The 20,000-nt window shown below is 47.1% G+C and overlaps 4 protein-coding genes across 6 annotated transcripts in view; 2 read left to right on the forward strand and 2 right to left on the reverse strand.

The window, feature by feature from the left end:
- qsox2 (quiescin Q6 sulfhydryl oxidase 2) overlaps positions 1-3,373 on the reverse strand; it is a 7,523-nt gene extending 4,150 nt beyond the window's left edge. Inside the window, exons 1-5 of the mRNA XM_069688060.1 lie at positions 3,012-3,373; positions 1,019-1,119; positions 894-942; positions 455-560; positions 45-135 (exon numbers count right to left, since the gene is read on the reverse strand). Of these exons, the coding sequence (XP_069544161.1) occupies positions 45-135; positions 455-560; positions 894-942; positions 1,019-1,119; positions 3,012-3,246 (582 nt within the window). The 5' untranslated portion in view covers positions 3,247-3,373. The remainder of the gene's footprint in view (positions 1-44; positions 136-454; positions 561-893; positions 943-1,018; positions 1,120-3,011) is intronic.
- Positions 3,374-4,640: 1,267 nt separating this feature from the next.
- Positions 4,641-9,557, forward strand: cfap77 (cilia and flagella associated protein 77). 2 transcript variants are annotated; one of them, XM_069688063.1, is made up of 7 exons: positions 4,641-4,653; positions 5,129-5,203; positions 6,162-6,264; positions 8,197-8,425; positions 8,498-8,597; positions 8,922-9,023; positions 9,374-9,557. In XM_069688063.1, the coding sequence occupies exons 2-7, from the start codon at positions 5,141-5,143 to the stop codon at positions 9,494-9,496; spliced, it is 720 nt and encodes a 239-aa protein (XP_069544164.1). In that variant the 5' UTR covers positions 4,641-4,653; positions 5,129-5,140; the 3' UTR covers positions 9,497-9,557. The 2 variants fall into 2 exon arrangements, with proteins under 2 accessions (XP_069544164.1, XP_069544163.1); XM_069688062.1 differs by having other exon boundaries at positions 9,378-9,557.
- A 353-nt stretch (positions 9,558-9,910) lies between these two features.
- On the forward strand, positions 9,911-13,319 carry barhl1a (BarH-like homeobox 1a). Its single transcript, XM_069688066.1, has 3 exons — positions 9,911-10,409; positions 11,642-11,843; positions 13,118-13,319. The coding sequence occupies exons 1-3, from the start codon at positions 9,911-9,913 to the stop codon at positions 13,317-13,319; spliced, it is 903 nt and encodes a 300-aa protein (XP_069544167.1).
- A 1,115-nt stretch (positions 13,320-14,434) lies between these two features.
- ddx31 (DEAD (Asp-Glu-Ala-Asp) box polypeptide 31) overlaps positions 14,435-20,000 on the reverse strand; it is a 9,979-nt gene continuing 4,413 nt past the window's right edge. For both annotated transcript variants that reach the window (XM_069688064.1, XM_069688065.1), the window contains exons 10-21: positions 19,984-20,000; positions 19,765-19,884; positions 19,558-19,664; positions 18,348-18,562; positions 18,108-18,260; positions 17,963-18,022; positions 17,800-17,850; positions 17,498-17,637; positions 17,285-17,369; positions 16,991-17,102; positions 16,673-16,907; positions 14,435-15,014 (exon numbers count right to left, since the gene is read on the reverse strand). The exon at positions 19,984-20,000 is cut by the window's right edge and continues 48 nt beyond it. In XM_069688064.1, coding sequence (XP_069544165.1) covers positions 14,882-15,014; positions 16,673-16,907; positions 16,991-17,102; positions 17,285-17,369; positions 17,498-17,637; positions 17,800-17,850; positions 17,963-18,022; positions 18,108-18,260; positions 18,348-18,562; positions 19,558-19,664; positions 19,765-19,884; positions 19,984-20,000 — 1,428 coding nt within the window. In that variant the 3' untranslated portion in view covers positions 14,435-14,881. The remainder of the gene's footprint in view (positions 15,015-16,672; positions 16,908-16,990; positions 17,103-17,284; positions 17,370-17,497; positions 17,638-17,799; positions 17,851-17,962; positions 18,023-18,107; positions 18,261-18,347; positions 18,563-19,557; positions 19,665-19,764; positions 19,885-19,983) is intronic.

Below are 20,000 nucleotides of genomic sequence, written 5' to 3' on the forward strand. Positions count from 1 at the left end.
TTGATTGATTGATTGATAGACACAACTGGACCTGGTTCCGTTACCTCTCGTCCGACGTACGAGTCTGGATCCTCGACGATGACGGCGGTGTAGTGATCTGACCTTTGACCCAGCAGAGGCAGCAGGTCTGCAGCGCTGCAGACAACACAGAGAGAGACAGGTGTTAGAGGGGACAGGGCGGGGCGGGTACCGGTCCTGGGTCTGGGTCTGGTCCTGGTCCTGGGTCTGGTCCTGGTCCTGGTCCTGGTCCTAGTTCTGGGTCTGGTCCTGGTCCTAGTTCTGGGTCTGGTCCTGGTCCTGGGTCTGGGTCTGGTCCTGGTCCTAGTTCTGGGTCTGGTCCTGGGTCTGGTCCTGGTTCTGGGTCTGGTCCTGGTCCTGGGTCTGGTCCTGGTCCTGGGTATGGTCCTGGTCCTAGTTCTGGGTCTGGTCCTGGTTCTGGGTCTGGTTTTGGTACCTGTATGGCTCTAACGGAGGACAGCGGTTGGGCCAGTCCAGCTTGGTGTGGTTCTGCAGGATGTTGACCATCAGCTGTCGGACGGACTGGATCTCTCTGTCAGCACCTGCACACAAAGAACAGCTTGTTTGTAAACAAACTATTTATTTACACCCAGGTCATTGTTTACTCCTGTGTTTATTGTTTACTTTGTGAGGTCTTTGTTTACTGTTCTGTGTTTATAAACAAACACTTTGTTGACAGACTACTGTTACGATGCAAATTATTTCTGTCGTTTTGGTTTTTTACTTTGGTTTAAAAACAAACATGAAAAAACAGGAAGTGATGTTTGTCTCAAACCCACCAATCACAACGCTGCATTTAATTATTTACAAACAAAAGCTCTGAAGCTTGTTCTGTGATGCGTTCACTGACTCGTCGGGCATCCCGTGAGTCTCACCTCTGTAGGGCATCCCTCTGTCCGTCGGTGGACTGTGGGCCCGGAAGTACTGAGGACAAGAGACGTGTTGTTAAACAGGATGTCCAGCAGGGGGCGACGACGCGTTCAGGGTCTCTGACACGTACCTTAAACGTCGGGTAGAACTTGATGCTGAACTCTTTGCACACGTCGAAGTTGTCCTCCTGAGCGCAGTCGAGCACGCCGACGCTGATGACGTCCTGCCAGTCTGACGGGGACACAGAGACAGGGGGCAGGGACACAGAGACAGAGGGCGGGGACACAGAGACCGAGGGCGGGGACACAAACACAACAGATGTTTTACTCTGAACAAAAAATGTTGAACAATTATAAAAAAACACATTTATAAAAGTTTGTCCCCATGTCTTCTAGACCAGGGGTCCCCAACCACCGGGCCGTGGACCGGTACCGGGCCGTGGATGATTTGGTACCAGGCCGCACAGAAAGAATAAAAAACTTGTATTTCTTTATTTTTATTTTATTTTGAAAAATGACCACTTCCACGCCTCCTTCTCCCAGATGTCATGTTGTTTTTATGCACCGATGAGCCCACAAGTGAACCATCGCAAAAATGAGCGAAAAACAAACATCTCTGGAGACGTTCCTTGAAAAGGAGGAAAGACCGAATGACGAGACGACAGAGAAGTCCAAGAACACCAACAAAAACAAAGCTGCATTTAAAAGAAACACCAAGAGTCCTCCTTAAATTACAGGTTCATCACAACAGCTGATTCATATTCTCCAGCTGGACAAGATGGTGACCGCTGATCTAACTGGACGATATTCATGAGGCACGTTGTTCTTTAACACAATCTGTGTGTGTGTGTGTGTGTGTGTGTGTGTGTGTGTGTGTGTGTGTGTGTGTGTGTGTGTGTGTGTGTGTGTGTGTGTGTGTGTTGTCTCCCAGCTGTCTATCTCAGGGTTCGGGGAGGGGGAGGGGGGGTCTTTGTATCCCTGACATCCTTTGACCCCCGACAGCAGGTCCACATAAAGAGACAGAGTGTGTGTGTGTGTGTGTGTGTGTGTGTGTGTGTGTGTGTGTGTGTATGTGTGTGTGTGTGTGTGTGTGTGTGTGTGTGTGTGTGTGTGTGTGTGTGTGTGTGTGTGTGTGTGTGTGTGTGTGTGTGTGTAACAGCTGGTCTCTGGCTGAATGAGTCCCAGGAGGTTCAGATGGACTCTAAACAACCGGTTCCCACAGGTTTCTTGTGTTTGTCTCTGTGAGGACGTTTTGTCTTTAGACAGGGACGACCTGAAGACACCTGGACAGGAAGTTCGGTCTGGTTCGGATCAGTCTGGACGCTTCTTGTCTTGTTATCGGCTCTGATTCAGATGTCGGTTTCATCCCTCTTAACATGTGAAACGTGGCCAACAACACCTGCCGTCCCTGAACGCATCTTTCTCAACCAGAATAAACCTGGACCGTTTAAAGCACCAACACGACTCAATATTCACGGAGCACTATCCCACTATTATTATTATTATTATTATCATTATTGTTGTTATTGTTATTATTATGATGCGTGTGTTTTTGTTTATTGTTCAGCTGCGGCTCTTTAACCAGCATCTTTATGAGCCAACTAGTGCTAACGCTAGCTAACCAATGCTAATACCTGCTAACTAGCTTTAATAGCAGCAGCTGTTCACGCGAGTCACTGTGTTGTGAAAGTTCAAGTAAATCCGTCATCGGAGACTTTGACCGACAGCTGTCGTCACTGGGATGATCTTCAGTTCGGATCAACAGCTGTTCGCTGGTTTAAACTGCAGGACTCCGTCTCTCCGAACCTCATTGAAGAAAACGCAACTTTTAAGTTGCTTCACGCGCCTGAAGCCGTTGCGGCCACCGAGTGAAACACGAAGAAGAGTTTTGATTTTTAGTGAAATCATCTGTTGATTTTTGGTTTTATTTCCGCCGAACTGACGAGGAGATCCAATTTAATCAGGAAACACACGGAATGATGGTTTAACCCTTATTATAGTTTCTCTGCTCACCAAACAAAGATGTAAATAGCCGTATGTTGAATGGAGTCTGGTGTTTCTGTTTTACAAAAGGAGACCTTCGCGGCCGGAGAACCGGACCGGGGTGTGTTGGTGCTGCGGTACCTTTCACGTCCTGGGCCAGAGCCTTCCACGTGTTGGAGTACTGGATGCAGTGTCCGCACCAGGAGGAGAAGAACTGGACCAGCCAGGCCGACGACGAGTTCGTGACGGCGGGCTTCAGGCTGCCGCCGCTCAGGATCACCAGCGGGTCGTCCTCCGTGTACAGCCGGGCTGCGGCTCCCAGGGACCCGGGGGCGAGCCACAGCACGACCGCCGCTTTGAACCAGAACCGGAGCATCCCCGCCGTCCGTGGAGACACACAGCGAGGGCAGGAGGTCAGAGAGCCGCGGAGTTTCTGCCGAGAAGGAGGCGAGGGAGCCGGGAGACCTGAGAGCGGCCGCCCGCTGACTGAGAGGAGCGCGGACAGACGTCTCACTCGGAGCCAGTTTCAGGAAACCAACGAACCACAGCAAAAAAACATGAACGATTATTAACATGCAACGATTAGTCGACTAATCGAGTCGGGAAAATAAACCTTGGAGTCGTTGAATGAACAGCTTGTTGTTGTCACTGGTTCAGTTTTCTCAGTTTGCCTGTAGTTTTCTGAATAAAGTGAATTTCAGTGTGTTTGGAGTGTGATCAGATTTTGTTTTTCACTTGTTTCATGTTTTACAAACAAAATGCACAAAGAATTAAATGATTAAATGATGAAATGATTGACAGGACAGTAACATCTAATGATAAAACTGTATTTGCATTTTCCTGCTCTGATAATAAACTGAATGACCGTGAAGAAAATGATCCTTGAAAAATAAAGTAAATGTGTGAAAATGACAAACAGAAAACAGATCGATTGAAAGCTGTGATCGACGTGTCTGATCGGTTCCGGTTGCTATGGTAACAACTTTAACGGTGTAGTCCTGCTTTTTTGTTGTTGTTCAAACTCGAATAGACGATCTTTTACCAGCTTTTATGGCCTGACGTTCAACTGTGCTGCATTCGCGTGTCGTCGGTGTTCTCGCTTTCAGAAGGGAAACTAAAAGAAAGAGGAAAGTTAAAGAGTGAAACGTGCAGATAGAAACAAGTTAAAATGTAAATATTAATAATTTAAGTTAATTATTAATATTAATGATTTAACTCTGATACACACAGTGAGTCCTCTCAGTGTCGGAGCTGTAAAACATCAAAGTCATCTGATGGGGAAAGAGCAGACTGCGTAAACTGACGTCAGATCACAGTCCGTGAACGCAGCACGCTCTCTGCCGCCCCCTGCCAGGATGTCCGTGAAGCACATGAATGAACGTTTATCTGACAGCTTTAGTTTCTAAATTAAATTATTAATTATTTCCTCTCTGCAGCAGTTGTTTAGTTTCTTTTTCTGTTTATTATTTATAATATTTGTTTTAATACCAATTTTTATGCCTTTTTGATCAGTTTGTTTCACAGTGAAAGACGATAATAAAAACATAATTTCAGGTTAAAATGTGAGAAACTAGTTCAGTCACAAAAAAAAACCATCATGATTTTATAAAATTGTTTTTCCTCCAAAATACGAAACACTTTCAAACCTTTTTTTTTTTTTTTTTTTTTTAATTCAAGTGGGCTTCCGTACAACCGTTTGTTTGTTTTTCTGCGGACATTTTAGCGTCCTGTTGCCATAGAAACCGTCCAGCTCACCACCGGCCGGACGCGGAGCAGAGAAACGGTCTGTGAGAGCGACACGTTCAAGTTTCACTTCAACATTTCACCGGTTTTGTCGGTTGAAAACGAGTCAGTGACGCTTTATCAGGGTCGGTCACTGTGCTGCGGGTCGCAGGTGTTCCTAATATTTGGTCTCCCACGTTAAAAACACGGCGGGCTAAATTATTTGTGACTTTCTGTCAGAGCACGTGTTCCTAATAAAAGTGCTACGTTTATTTTTCTGCCTTTTAATCCAAAAATCTAACAAACAAAACAGATTCAGCAAAAACGGATTAATCAAAGCATTGATTAGATTTATTGTTGAGAAATTAATTTTACAGTTTTGATCTGTTAAGTGAAATTCTGACATTTATATCAATTATTTGATGAAATTGACAAAAATGACAAAGAGAAAAATGTAATAAAAAAGTCCTTTAATGTGAAATAACATTTACAAAAAATAATACCAACAACTCTTCATCCTCACTCTTCATCGTCAGCCCAACCGGAACATGACGTCACCGAGGCTGGGCGTGGTCAGAGACTCCATGCTGACCAATCCGCTGCTCATTAAGGTAAACACGACCTGCAGGGAAATAAAATAAACACTGTGATGGACATGATGATGATGATGATGATGATGATGATGATGATGATGATGTCATCCGTTTCCAAACATTGGTACTTGCGTACGGTGCTGTGAACAGATCGGGTCCAGTCTACATCCAGGACATGGTCCAACCCTACACCCCATCCCGTTCACTCCGCTCCTCCTCCTCCTCCTCTTTCTCCTCCTCCACCGCCTCCTCCTCCTCCTCCTCCACCTCCTGCTCCTCCTCCTCCTCCACCTCCTGCTCCTCCTCTTCCTCCTCCTCCTCCTCTCCTCCTCCTTCTCTTCCTCCTCCTCCTCTGCTCCTCCTCTCCTCCTCCTCCTCCTCCTCTCCTCCTCCTCCTCTCCTCTCCTCCTCCTCCTCCTCCTCCTCCTCCTCCTCCTCCTCCTCCTCTTTCTCCTCCTCCACCGCCTCCTCCTCCTCCTCCACCTCCTGCTCCTCCTCCTCCTCCACCTCCTGCTCCTCCTCTTCCTCCTCCTCCTCCTCCTCCTCTCCTCCTCCTCCTCTCCTCCTCCTCCTCTCCTCCTCCTCCTCCTCCTCCTCTCCTCCTCCTCTCCTCTTCCTCCTCCTCCTCCTCCTCCTCTCCTCCTCCTCCTCCTCCTCCTCCTCTCCTCCTCCTCCTCCTCCTCCTCCTCTCCTCCTCTCCTCCTCCTCCTCCTCTCCTGCTCCTCCTCCTCCTCCTCCTCTCCTCCTCCTCCTCCTCCTCCTCCTCCTCCTCCTTTACCTTGAACAGTAGAACTTTAGTATCTTAAAATAGAACTTCTTGATAGAACTTTGTAGTTTGGCTTTCTGGAAGAAATGATATTTTCTTGATTCCTGTTGTTCTGGTTTGAACCCTCATGTTGAAATGAACTGATTGTAAGTCTTTGGAGAAAACAGTCAGATAAATGAAATGTCATAATGTCATCCCTCCTGTGTGCAGGCCCGTCTGGGTCAGATCCAGTCCAGAGGTCTGGCCGTTCCTGATCCAGACTTCACTTTTGGAACCAGCAGCAGTTTGCTCAGTAACGGAGGCGTGCCTGGAGGTAAGCTCCGCCCACTCGAAACAACACACGGAAGTGCCTTAAACTGCAAAACTATCAAGATGGTGACGGACAGAATCTGAACTGGAGGATTCATTAAGTTCACAAACCAACGATGACATCACTGATGGATGATGACATCACTGATGGTTGATGACATCACTGCCGGTTGATGACATCACTGATGGTTGATGACATCACTGCCGGTTGATGACATCACTGATGGTTGATGACATCACTGATGGTTGATGACATCACTGCCGGTTGATGACATCACTGCCGGTTGTTGCTTGCAAAAGACCTCATTGTGCTAATGTTTGTTAGCACGCCGAAGCAACAGCTGTTAGCATATAAACAGCTGCAGCTGGTTTCTAAGGAGACGTCGGAGCTCATGAGGCCGATAACGTGAAAACTAGTGCTAAGTGAATAAAATTATATATGTTAATGTTTCTTAACATTTTATGCTAATACTAAACTTATTTCATCACGCTAACGTTTTTTCATCAGCTGTTAGCATCACGACTGCTAACAGCTGATGTTTCCTCACTTTAACACATCTGTTAGCTGTTGGACAAAATCTACGGCAGCTAGCTGAAATAACGTGAAGTCACGACTGTAAATACGATAAAAGACCAACTCAAATGTTTTTCTAAAATCCTTTTTTCATAATATCGTTAGTATCGGAAATAAAAGGTTTTTATTGAGCTTCCACAGAACAATTAGCTAACATTAGCATAGCAAGTGTTGTATGTCTTTAAAACCTGGTTTACAGGTGAAATGGGGACTTTAGTGACCTGCCTGTAGGGGGCAGTGTCCGTATGCCTACATTATGTCCTCAGAAGGGATGAAAACACAACCGTGTGTGTGTATGTGTGAGTGTGTGTGTGTGTGTGTGTGTGTGTGTGTGTGTGTGTGTGTGTGTGTGTGTGTGTGTGTGTGTGTGTGTGTGTGTGTGTGTGTGTGTGTGTGTGTGTGTGAGCAGCGGTCAGCTGTCAGAGTGTGTTTGTGTGAAGGAAACATGCCTTCAGGCAACAAACACTGCTGTCACTCAAACACACACAACACGTATGTGTGTCGCTCAGCCGACGCACCGGGTTTAACACAAGACTCCTCTCATCTGTCAATCACCTGGCAGGCACACACACACACACACACACACACACACACACACACACACACACACACACACACACACACACACACACACACACACACACACACACACACACACACACACACACACACACACACACACACACACACACACACACACACACACACACACACACACACACACACACACACACACACACACACACACACACACACACACACACACACACACACACACACACACACACACACACACACACACACACACACACACACACACACACACACACACACACACACACACAAACCGTGATGCGTTCAAAGGTTTCAGGTTAAAACAGCCTCCATGTGAGTCATTTTGAGCTGAAACACCCCACGTGTTGTTTTCCTGGAGCCGACCTCTAGTGGCCCTCGGTGGTATTGCAGCTTAAGGGCGTCACGGTGGTGCAGTGGTTAGCACCGTCACCTCACAGCAAAAAGGTTCCGGGTTTGAATCCGGTCCTGGGCCTTTCTGTGTGAGTTTGCATGTTCTCCCTGTGCTTGCGTGGGTTCTCTCCGGGTTCTCCGGCTTCCTCCCATCATCCAAAAACATGCACTTCAGGTCAGGTTACCTGGCGCCGCCTAGTGGCAGCCTGCTGCAGCAGCTCCCCCCTGAGAGCCCCCCCTGAGAGCCCCCCTGCTGTAGTGAAGACATTTCCCCTCGGGGATTAATAAAGTGTATCAAATCAACAATAAAATCAAAAATCAAAATCAAATAACACTCTTCTGCATCGGAACCATTTTACAGACCTGAAGCTGTTCATTGATCCGTGTGTCTTCCAGTTCTGTCCAGCTGGACGGTTCAGTCCAGACGTGAAGACTCCGCTCAGCGTCCGAACTTCGTGAGTCTGAACCGGGATGCGGTGAAGTCCGGTCTGGTGACGTCCAAGGAGCTGAGTCAGTACCGGGCTCAGAGGGGAGGGGCCGCTCACCGGAGCCCCACCCCCAAACAACGCGAGGGCGGGGCTTCCCTCCGCTCGGCGCCTGACGTCACGTTCGGAGTCACAAACAGGTGAGACGACGGGTGACGAACGGATTATTGACGGACGATAACCACTTGGTGACCGATCGATGTGTCCGTCAGGGCGTCGTCTCCGCTGTCGGACCTCCTCTCCAATCAATACGCTCACCGCTGGATGGACGAACAGATGAGCAGGAATCAAACCAGCAACAACAAAGACAAGGTGAGAGACCTTCCAGTCAGCACCCCACAAACCAGGTGAAACTCAGGGTCCCCGTATGTCTGATGGACACGTCCCAAGGTTTAGTTCCAGGAGAGTTAAGGTTAGTTTAACGTTAGTTTACAGTTTAACGTTTGGGTTTAGTTTAAGTTTGTTTAGGTTAGTTTAGGTTAGTTTAAATTAGTTTAGGGTTAGTCTAAGTTAGTTTAGGATTCGTTGAAGTTAGTTTAAGTTAGTTTAGGTTAGTTTAGTATCAGTTGAGGTTTAGATTAATATTGGATGTGAAATGTCCCCTGACGTGATGAAAACGTGTCCGTGTGTGTCCAGGTGAAACTGGGTCGGGCTGCAGAAACCAGAACCAGCCTGCTGAGGAGGAGCAGGTCGCTGCCAGTCACACAAACACCTTTCAAACTGCCGCACTTCACACAGGTAACACACACCTAGACACCGGGTCCAGGTTCTGGCACCAGACCCAGACCACCTGACCCAGACCACCTGACCCAGACCACCAGACCCAGACCACCTGACCCAGACCACCTGACCCAGACCACCAGACCCAGACCACCAGACCCAGCCTGGGTCCACTTGTTGTCACTTGTCCCTGCGGTTGTTGGTTCAGAGGACCGGTGGTTCTGGTCCAGTTGTCTCTCCTCCGTGTTGTCATGGCAGCAGATTGTTACCCGTTGAAACATTTAAAAGCTTGTTACCTTTTTCCCGCCCTCGTTTCCGGACCTCCTGCCGTGAGTCCGTCAGAACCATCAACAGGTGTCTGTGTGCAGGTAGGTCCGGCTCTGGACACCTTCCGGGACCAGGAAGCTCATCTCCGGGCCTTCAGGGCGCACCAGTCGGACTCTGTGTCCCGGAGAGGACATCAGGGTCTGGGGACGTATGGTCTGGAATGACCCGAAGACGGAACCGACGGACCGACGGAACCTGTTCACACTAATAAACATGAAAACATGAAAACTCATCAGATCTCAGACGAGTTCTTCTTTGGTGGTGGTGGTGGTGGTGGTGGGGAGGGGGTGGGAGGGTGGAAGAAGAGATGAAGAGGAGGAGGAGGAAGAGGAGGAAGAGGAGGAGGAGAGTTTAATCCCCCGTCTCTGTGTGGGGCTGAACGCAACTCGGATCATCTTCAGGTAACATCCGGATCAATAATCAGAGTTTATCACAAACTGGATTTTTATTTTTTTTACTTTAAAGGATAAAATGACGTCACATCCAAACTAATACTTCATGTTTTCGTCACATTTTCCGGAATTCTAATGTTTCTACTCCACATTTGACTCCTCAAACTTCACCTGAGTCGGACGGAGATGGAGGTTTCTGCCTCCGGATGCTCCGCGTTCCGCATCGACTCCCTGCTCTCGCTCAGGCCGCCCGGCGCGCTCCTCTCCCGGACAGAACCTCCGGAGCTCAGCCCGGGCAGCAGCAGCGGCTGCTCGGCGCCTCCTTCCCCGCGGAGAGGGTCCGTTCCCCGGCTAGAGTCCCCGCTGCTGCCCGGTCCGCTGCAGCCCCGCTCGGTCAACTCTTCCTTCCTGATCCGGGACATCTTAGCGGACTATCGGCCCAGTTCTCATCCGGGACAGGTCTACCCTGACCCGGGACAGATCTACTCTGACCCGGGACAGATCTATTCTGACCCGGGACAGGTCTACTCTGACCCTGGACAGGTCTACCCTGACCCGGGACAGGTCTACCCTGACCCGGGACAGTCTGAGCTGGAAGCCGAGCCGTTCCAGTCCGGAGCGGATGAAGAGTTTCAGGATAAAAGTCTGAGCAGCTCCTCTTCAGACAGCGAGAGAGAAACCAGAGGTAAAATAACATCTAATATTTCATCTGGCGAGAAATCTGTTCATCGTTTTAACTCATTCTATGTTTTTTAAATGAATTTTAAACTGAAAACATTTCAAGTATATTAAAAAAAAAAAGAAAAAAGGTTTTCATCAGATAAAACTGAAATCAAATATTTTTTAAACTTTCAGATTAGATTTTTTTTTTAACAAAAAAACACTAATAAATAAATTAAAAGAAACTGAAGATAATTCAAGTTATTCAAATATTAACTGACCAAGCCAAGCCTGCTTCTGATGATTATAATAAATAGTACTATTTGGGGATTATTAATAAATATTTAATATTCTATATCATTTGGGAAGTTAACATGAAAAATAAAATTGTTTAATTTTAGTTTGAATAATCAGCAGCTGGTTTCTCTTTTTATTTCTATGAATTTAAGATCATCAGCTGTAAATTAGTTTTACAATTTATTCTGCTTCTGATGGTTTAAATAAAAAAATTAAATAATCTCATTAATTATGAATCAGAAAATGTTTTTATTGAAGCAAACAGAAACATGAGATCAAAAGTTTTACTTTTAAGGCTTTATTTTAATTTATGAGGTTTTATTGAAAAGATCATTATTAATTAAAGTATTGATCGCTGATCTTTATTTCAGCCGATCGATTTATTTTTTACAGTAAAAAAAATCTCCAGTTTCAGATTTCTATGAAAAAATAAAGTGTGTAAAGATGTTTAAAGAGGTTTTCAGACAAAACAAGACGTTTGAAAATATTCACGAGACTTTTTCAGTTTTCTGATATTTAGTTGATTCATTAATAAAGAAAATAATAATAATGTTAATAATCATAATAATATTGTTCACAGTTAAAGCTCCTCTGATGGAAAAAATTGTGGTCGAAAAGAGAAAAAATAAATAAATTTAATAAAATAAAATTTTACAATAAATAAAAGCTTCATAAAGTCGTCAGCACCGATCCGATATCAGTGATCAATCAGATCATGGGCAGAGGAACGGATCGGCACAGGGACTCGATCCAACATGACATCAGAACTTCAGTTATTCTCAAAATAAAAGTAAAAGTAATAACCTATGTATTTAAACTGCATTAAAAATCATCTCCTTTAAAAACAGGAATTAAACATTCATAATTAAAAAGAATTACAACACATCAGGACACAGATTTATTCTGAAACTGGGTTCTGAACGACCAATCAGCTGTCAACTCTACCTGTCAATCACTCAGGGCCCAGTGGGACGTCGGACCCCGCGGCGGGTCGCCTCAAGAAACCTCGTAAAGCCCGAACAGCGTTCAGCGACCAGCAGCTGTCGCGGCTCGAGAGGAGCTTCCAGAACCAGAAGTATCTCAGCGTCCAGGACCGGATGGAGCTGGCAGCATCACTACAGCTCAGCGACACCCAGGTCAAGACCTGGTACCAGAACCGCAGGTGAACCAGCAGATGAGTATTTGCACACTACACCCTGGTTCTGGTTCTGGTTCTGTCAGTAACGTGTCCAGAACCACAGAGACCGGGACAGGAGGCCCAATTGGTGAAACAGAGTTCTAACGGTACCGAGGACTTTCGGCCCGGTTTGGTTCTGTTCACGCTAACGAGACGACTGTTAGCACGTAAACATCAGCTTTTCAAGGAAAAAGGACAAAATAATTCTCAGAACGGTCCAAAGTTTCCTGGTTCTGAGATAAAAGTCCAGACTGATTCTGGCCCGTTGGCCGGTATCACTGAGACGGATCCTTCACATTAATAATAAACACGCTGCATCAATAATTCAGCGCTGCGTGCTGTAATTAACCATCAATTATTAATGCAGAAACAAATCTGGAGCTTTTAGTGCAGAAGAAGACGAGAGGGGGCGGAGCTTAACTGATTTATTTATTGATTTCTTTTCATTGTCTGGCGGATCATGTGCGTTGATTGGCCAGATGACGAAATCATCATTATATGTTTACTTTAGAAAAAGGTTTTATTTGGTATTTTTAGTTTATGACAGAAGGTCAAAGGTTGTATTTCCGTGGTTAAAAAATATAAATAAAAACATTTTACGTTGTGCAAAAAAACAATTATATATATATATATATCTGAAATAAACGATAAAACCTTCGATATTATAACATTATAATATATGCAGGAGCTCAAAATAAACAACAAGATAATAATAAACAAGATAACTACATTTATTAACATGATTAACACGATAATAATGTATATTATAAATTAATAATACACATTAACATCATAATCACATTAACATGATGATTTCCGGAGCTGATTGAGTAGATGAGTTAGTTAGTTAGTAGTAGATGAGTTAGCTAGTTAGTTAATAATAGTTGAGATTGAGTAGATGAGTTAGTTAGTTAGTTAGTAGTAGATGAGTTAGATAGTTAGTTAATAATAGTTGAGATCGTTAGTTGGAGTAGATAAGTTAGTTAGTTAATAGTAGTTAGTTAATAGTAGTTGAGTTAGTTAGTTAATAGGAGTTGAGTTAGTAGTAGATTAGTTAGTTAGTAACAGATGAGTTAGTCAATAGTAGTTGAGTTGGTTAATAGTAGTTGAGTTGGTTAATAGTAGTTGAGTTAGTTAGTTAATAGTAGTTGAGTTAGTTAGTTAGGTAGTTAGTTAGTTAGTAGTAAATGAGTTAACCGACCGGTCCGGTCCTCGTGTCCTCGTCCCATTCGTCCTCTAACGTCTGGTCTCTGTTTCAGGACCAAGTGGAAACGTCAGTCCTCCATTGGTTTGGAGCTGCTGGCTGAAGCCGGCAGGATGTTCCTGCCCACACACTACATGTACCCTCCGGCCCCGCCCACTCTGGACCTCTACCTATACCGAGGCCACGCCCACCACCACCATCCTGTCCCGCCTCTAGTTCCCCAGGTACTTACCCACACTGACCCCCACCATCGCTGACGCTGGAGGATGAGGAGACGACTTTAACGAGACTTTCACTGAGATATCAGAACCGAGAAGGTTGGACTGAACCAGAACTTCAGCAAACAACAGAACCTCCAGTTTACTTCAGCGTCTCTGTGGAGACGTTCAGGTCCGGACCAGAGGACAGAACACAGAGACTCTGTTTGTCCATCAGCCTGAAGATCGGAGAGCTCGGACCAGAACCGGGTCCAACGTCTGAAATACGAACTGTCCCGCAGTCTGGACACCGAACGTCCAGACTTGTGATGTCATCGATTGTTTCCGTTTTTTTAAATTTTCAATGAATAAAAGAGTCGAATGTTTCTATTTTCTGTATTTAGACGATGAATGAAACCGTTTCTAACCCGTCTCGGTCTCGTGGAGGTTCTGACCCGTCTCAGTTTGACGGTGACTTCGACCTGAACTTTTCTTGGTCTGAACTGATTCGATGTCTTCTGGGTTCCGGTTCTGATTCATCTCTGTAGATCTTTTGTCAGACTGTCCTCGTCCTCGTCTTTCGGTTCTGGTCCGGTTTGTTGGGATCTTGTGGCCTTGAGTCTGGTCGACGTGGTCTTGACTCGTTTTGTGGTTTAGGTCTCTTCGTCTGAGTCGGATCGGGTCGAGGGAAACGAACCAGCATCAAAGCCCTTCAGAATAAAAGCCCGAGTCCTCTGAGAGTCTGATAAATGATTCATTGATTGTCAAACGTTAATCTCCCGTCCGGCTCCTCCGGTCCGACCAATCAGACGGCCGCACATTTCATTCAGAATCAGACATTTTGCGGAGCGATTAGCTGCTGAAATATTGAAGAGCGGCTGAAATATTGATGCTGTTAAAAGGCAGCGATTTACACATCAGAGTGACCAGAACGTTTCTTTAAGTGCTGCTTTAACAGGAACTATGAAAAAAAAACAGGCTTTTATTTCTGCGGAGCCGCGACACAAACCTCAACTTCTAAAACGGACTTTTAGGTTTGATATTTATATATTTATGACATGAAACTGCTGACGGGTCGAGTTCTGCTGCTTTATTCTGAAGTCTGTATGTGAGGAGCGTGTGAGCGTCAACACGCGTGTTCCACCTCCGAACATTGAAAACAGGCTGCAGGAGGCTAAAATGGAAAAATCCACATCTTTATTTTACTGAAGGATGAAAAACAGTTTTAACAAAATAGAAATACACGTTTTAAATACATGTTTTTCACATGTAACAAACACGTTCATGTGTTTCCTGTCAGTTGATCTGAACACATTGAATCTGCAGCTTTCAGGTCCGGTTCCTGGTCATCCTCCGATCGGCTCCGGGTTTCTGTTTTATTTTGTCTGGAGCTGATCAACGCGAAACTTCAAACAGGAAGTGAAACTCAGGAAGATTTAGTCGGGAGCACCGGCTGAAATATGAATTAATCTTAAAAAAACACAAAAAAACCCATTTGGTTTCACCGATCAACAGAATTTGAATCCACAAAACCTTATTTCTCATTTTAAATGTTTTCAGTGGTTTTGACTGTTGTAGCTCCGCCTTTTTATATCCGTCCTTCCTGTCCGTTCACCTCCTCCTTACTCCTCTTCTCCCGACTCGCTGAACTTCCTCTTCCTCTTCGTCCTCCTCTTCCTCACCGTGTCTCCTCCCTCCAACCCACTGGAGAACTCGGAGTGGATCAGACCCGCCTCCATCGGACCGGGTCGAAACCTGACGGAGGAAACAAACCGGTTCGGTCCGTTAGAAAAAAAACCGCTCATACATGAGAGCTGAAGGAGAAAACCACGAACCCCCAGAGTGCAACAGACAGCCAATCACAGACCTCAACAATGCATCCGGTCAACCTGAGTCCCCACAAGGACGGGAAGACCAGTGTGTGTGTGAGCGCAGCGGGACATGGTGTTAAACCCGCTGATCAATAGCCGCCTCCTCCGTCGCTCTTTATCCAATCAATACCAGCCGTGTCGCCCTGGGGGCGGAGCAGCTGCAGGGTCAAGGGTTCAACGCCCCCCCGAAGGAAAAGTCTGTGTCACAGCGCCCCCGCAGGCCGCAGCCGGAAACAATTTATTCTATGTTTCTGTAAAAACTATATTTGTCGTGCGTTCGATCGACGAAGAGAAGAAACACGTCACGTGATGTTCTATTGATCAGGTGTTGATCAGGTGTTGATCAGGTAGGAACGCAGTGATTGATCTGAAGGTCACATGACCTGCGAGTTGACGGAGAGTTTGATCGATGATCAGAAATAAACACGACTTCATGTCTATTTTGGTTTTAACTAAGTTTGGACCGAAACACAAAGTTCATCCATGAAAATAATCAAAAAACAAAACAGCTGTGATTGATCTGATTGATCTGAAGCAGCTCGGACGTTCACTTTAAAAACCTCTTCAATATTCATGAATTCTTTTTTTAACTTCATTTAAATTTATTCATCAAAATATTTTGACTTTATGTTTTTATAAAATTTCTCTTAGCTGGATGTTTATCAGGACACCTGAACGCTGACCAGCACCCAGAGGATTGTGGGAAAACGAGGAGGGACACACACCTGTAATTATGTCTCTGCTGACCACTGAGTGAGTGAGTGAGTGTGTGTGAGTGTGTGTGTGTGTTGGATGTGTGTTGTTGTTGTTAGCAGCTGCTCTTCACAGCGGGCTTGTCTGGACACGGCCTGACCGCGCGCACACACACACACACACACACACACACACACACACACACACACACACACACACACACACACACACACACACACACACACACACACACACACACACACACACACGGTCCTGTGTGGACGGAGTGTAAACATGATCTGAGGGGAGCAGCGACTTTAATTATGTATAAGAGTGTGTGATTAATGTGTGTGTGTCAGTCAGCCCAGCAGGAGGCATGTGTTAATGAGCGCACAGGCACACACACACACACACACACACACACACACACACACACACACACACACACACACACAGAGAGACAGACAGACAGACGTGCTGGTCTTTCTGTCTCTGTGGGGACGTTGTGGTGGTTTATGAGGAGCTGACCTGATGAATCAGACTGAATGTCCTCACAAAGGTGGATAAACAAGAAGCAGTGTTCAGCTTCACAGATCAACCAGTCGATGGACAGAAAACCGTTTTCATCGATTCAGTTTTGACTCGTTAGAATCGGAAAGTTTCAGCAGAATTTTTTTTAGTTTTCAGTCTGCGTCGAAGTGAAGGACATAAAATCGTCGTCACGGCAACGAGACGAGACACCAGCATCTCCTCGATCAATAACATTCAGATCGATGTGACCGTCTGTCGCAGCAGCATCGCTTTCAAATGTCAGTAAATCAAATAAAAGACGAGTTAAATCGGACTCACCTGTGTTTTCCCGTCGGTTCCCTCTGGTTCTGGTTCTGGTTCTTGTCCGGGCTCCGGGCCGGCCTCCCGGGCCGGTTCTGGTTCCGGTTGCGGCCCGCGGCGGAGCTCAGGCCCTGCGGCGCGTCCCTGAGGCCGAAGCTCTTGGCGGCGTGGCCCAGGTGCAGCGAGCGGATGTGGAAGATGTGCTTGAGGTGGGCGGGGTAGGTGGTGTACGCCCGCAGGAAGGACTGCAGCGCTGGTGACATCATGGTGACATCACAGGGACAGGTCAGCCAATGAAAGCGCAGCACGTTGTTTTTGCGACGGAACGAACGGTACCTTTTTTAGCCGCCTGAACCGACCGAGCGTCCGAGTGCACGAAGTTCTCGAACTCCGTCTGAAGAACCGTCGCTCGCTCGCGGACCTCCTGCTCCAGAGCTTTGGACGAACTCTGACCGGGACAGACGACGATACCAAGTTATTGATCATCAATACATCATCGACACGTGGAACACTGATCCTGAACCAGAACCAGAAACTCCATCAGGAACGATCCGGTACTTTAAGGTCCGACGGTCCTGGTTCCAACCCGGGACGGACCTCGGAGTCCCCCGGAGGACGGAGGCGACCTACCTTACTGTGGTACTTGCCCCGCCCCTTGTAGGTGTCGTCCATCATCAGAGTGGACAGGATGTCCGGCAGCTTCATTTCTGATAGGCTGAAACCCAACAAGACCCGCCCACAAAGTCAAAACCAGCAAGTGGACCAGCAGAAATACTTCTAGTACTACTCTTTATTACCAGTCTGTAGTTCTTAGTCAGCTGTGGTAGCTGTCAGTCAACCCACCTGATGTTGTGATTGGCCAGCTCAGTGATGTAGGCGGTCTCGGCGGGGGTGAGGAAGAGGAGGCTGCTTCCTTGTCCTCCGATGCGAGCCGTCCGGCCGACGCGGTGAACGTACTCGGCCGCCGCCGTCGGAGGAGTGAACTGTAAACAAACAACGTCAGTGGTGTCGAGGGTTGTGGAATCCTGCGCTCTGATTGGCCGGATTCATCAGCCTCAAATGGGAAGAATTTATTATCTAAAAAACTTAAATGTGAACATTGTTTTTTTGTTTGTTTCTACTTCCTGTCAGCTGTTCATATTCACCTGGAGGATCCAGGTGACCTGAGGCAGGTCCAGCCCTCTGGCTGCAACATCCTGAAACAAACGGTACTTTTTATTTGACAGAAGTACAGACAACGCCGGAGGCTTCGGCGGTGCGTACGCAGGGATTTCTGCCCCCTGGTGGTCAAACATGGCGGACACTGACCGTGCAGAGCAGGACTCCCGACTGAGACACCGAGAACTGCTGGAAGACCTCTGAGCGCTCCTGGTGGAGAAAACAAACACACCCTGAAGACACTGTGTCACTGAACAATTGGAGAGCGGGCGAGGGGGGAGACGGCAGCCTTTACCTCCTGCTTCATGTTGCCGTGGAGACGGAGGAAACTGAGGCGAGGCCCGTGATTGGCCGAGGGCCCCGCGAGCACGGAGGTGAAGACGGCGTGGAGGAACTCGACGGCCTCGCAGCTCGAGATGAAGACGATGAGCTTGTTGTTCTGAGGAGACTGGAGCGGCAGCGGTGCCAGAGGTTACCATGGCAACCATCAACCCGGGTTTTATACAAGTAAAACATTTCGGGTCGTTCTGCTCACCTTGCATTTGTCCAGTATGAACGCAGCCAGACACACCAGTCGGATCTTACTGGGAACGACCACCACGAACTGCTTCAGAGCCTCCGGGACGGCAAAGCTCTCCGCCTGGCCGGGGTCAGAGGTCACGGTGGAGGTGGTGAGGTCAGAGGAGGCGGGGCCAGACACGTGGATGCTGACCGGGTCGTTTAAACACACATCTGCTAACCGAGTTACAGCTGAAACACACATTTGACTGTTTACTCACAAACTACAGGAACACTGTCCTCTACAGGCAGAGACGGGAACTACAGGAACACTGTCCTCTACAGGAACACTGTCCTCTACAGGCAGAGACGGGAACTACAGGAACACTGTCCTCTACAGGCAGAGACGGGAACTACAGGAACACTGTCCTCTACAGGCAGAGACGGGAACTACAGGAACACTGTCCTCTACGGGCAGAGACAGGAACTACAGGAACACTGTCCCTACAGGCAGAGACGGGAACTACAGGAACACTGTCCTCTACAGGCAGAGACGGGAACTACAGGAACACTGTCCTCTACAGGCAGAGACTGTCCTCTACAGGAAACTACAGGAACACTGTCCTCTACAGGCAGAGACGGGAACTACAGGAACACTGTCCTCTACAGGCAGAGACGGGAACTACAGGAACACTGTCCTCTACAGGCAGAGACGGGAACTACAGGAACACTGTCCTCTACAGGCAGAGATGGGAACTACAGGAACACTGTCCTCTACAGGCAGAGACGGGAACTACAGGAACACTGTCCTCTACAGGCAGAGACGGGAACTACAGGAACACTGTCCTCTACAGGCAGAGACAGGAACTACAGGAACACTGTCCTCTACAGGCAGAGACGGGAACTACAAGAACACTGTCCTCTACAGGCAGAGACGGGAACTACAGGAACACTGTCCTCTACAGGCAGAGACGGGAACTACAGGAACACTGTCCTCTACAGGCAGAGACGGGAACTACAGGAACACTGTCCTCTACAGGAACACTGTCCTCTACAGGCAGAGACAGGAACTACAGGAGCACTGTCCTCTACAGGTAGAGACGGGAACTACAGGAACACTGCCCTCTACAGGAACACTGTCCTCTACAGGCAGAGACAGGAACTACAGGAACACTGTCCTCTACAGGCAGAGACAGGAACTACAGGAACACTGTCCTCTGCTGGCAGGTCCACTGAAGTGTATTTACCGCTGGTCAGTGTGGCGGACAGCAGGACGTTCTGCCGGGTCGGTCCGGTAGAGTTCAGGCTGTTTAATATGACGGTCAGATCCTTCTCGAAGCCGAGGTCCAACGTCCTGAACGAGAGAAGAGAGCGTTCACTGACACGAACAAACTGCTTCCTGTTTGGTCACGTGACCAATAAACACAAACAATAAACATAAACATGGTCGTCACCGGTCGGCCTCGTCCAGAACCAGCCAGCGCACGGCGCTGAAGGCGATGCTCAGGGTGTTTTTGATATGATCCACCAGACGTCCGGGAGTCGAAATCAGGATGTTGATTCCTTTACGGAGTCTGAGGAGAGAGATTTTACGACTTTAATAAAAACATATACATAATAAAATAAATACAAATATATATAAAAATATGAATACAGATGTTTTATGTGGCTACCTGGCCTTCTCAGATTT

Source organism: Brachyistius frenatus, unplaced genomic scaffold (assembly GCF_029030835.1).
Source record: "Brachyistius frenatus isolate BFR_SWC_R1_liver_20210118 unplaced genomic scaffold, ASM2903083v1 Contig_522, whole genome shotgun sequence".
Classification (NCBI taxonomy): domain Eukaryota; kingdom Metazoa; phylum Chordata; class Actinopteri; family Embiotocidae; genus Brachyistius; species Brachyistius frenatus.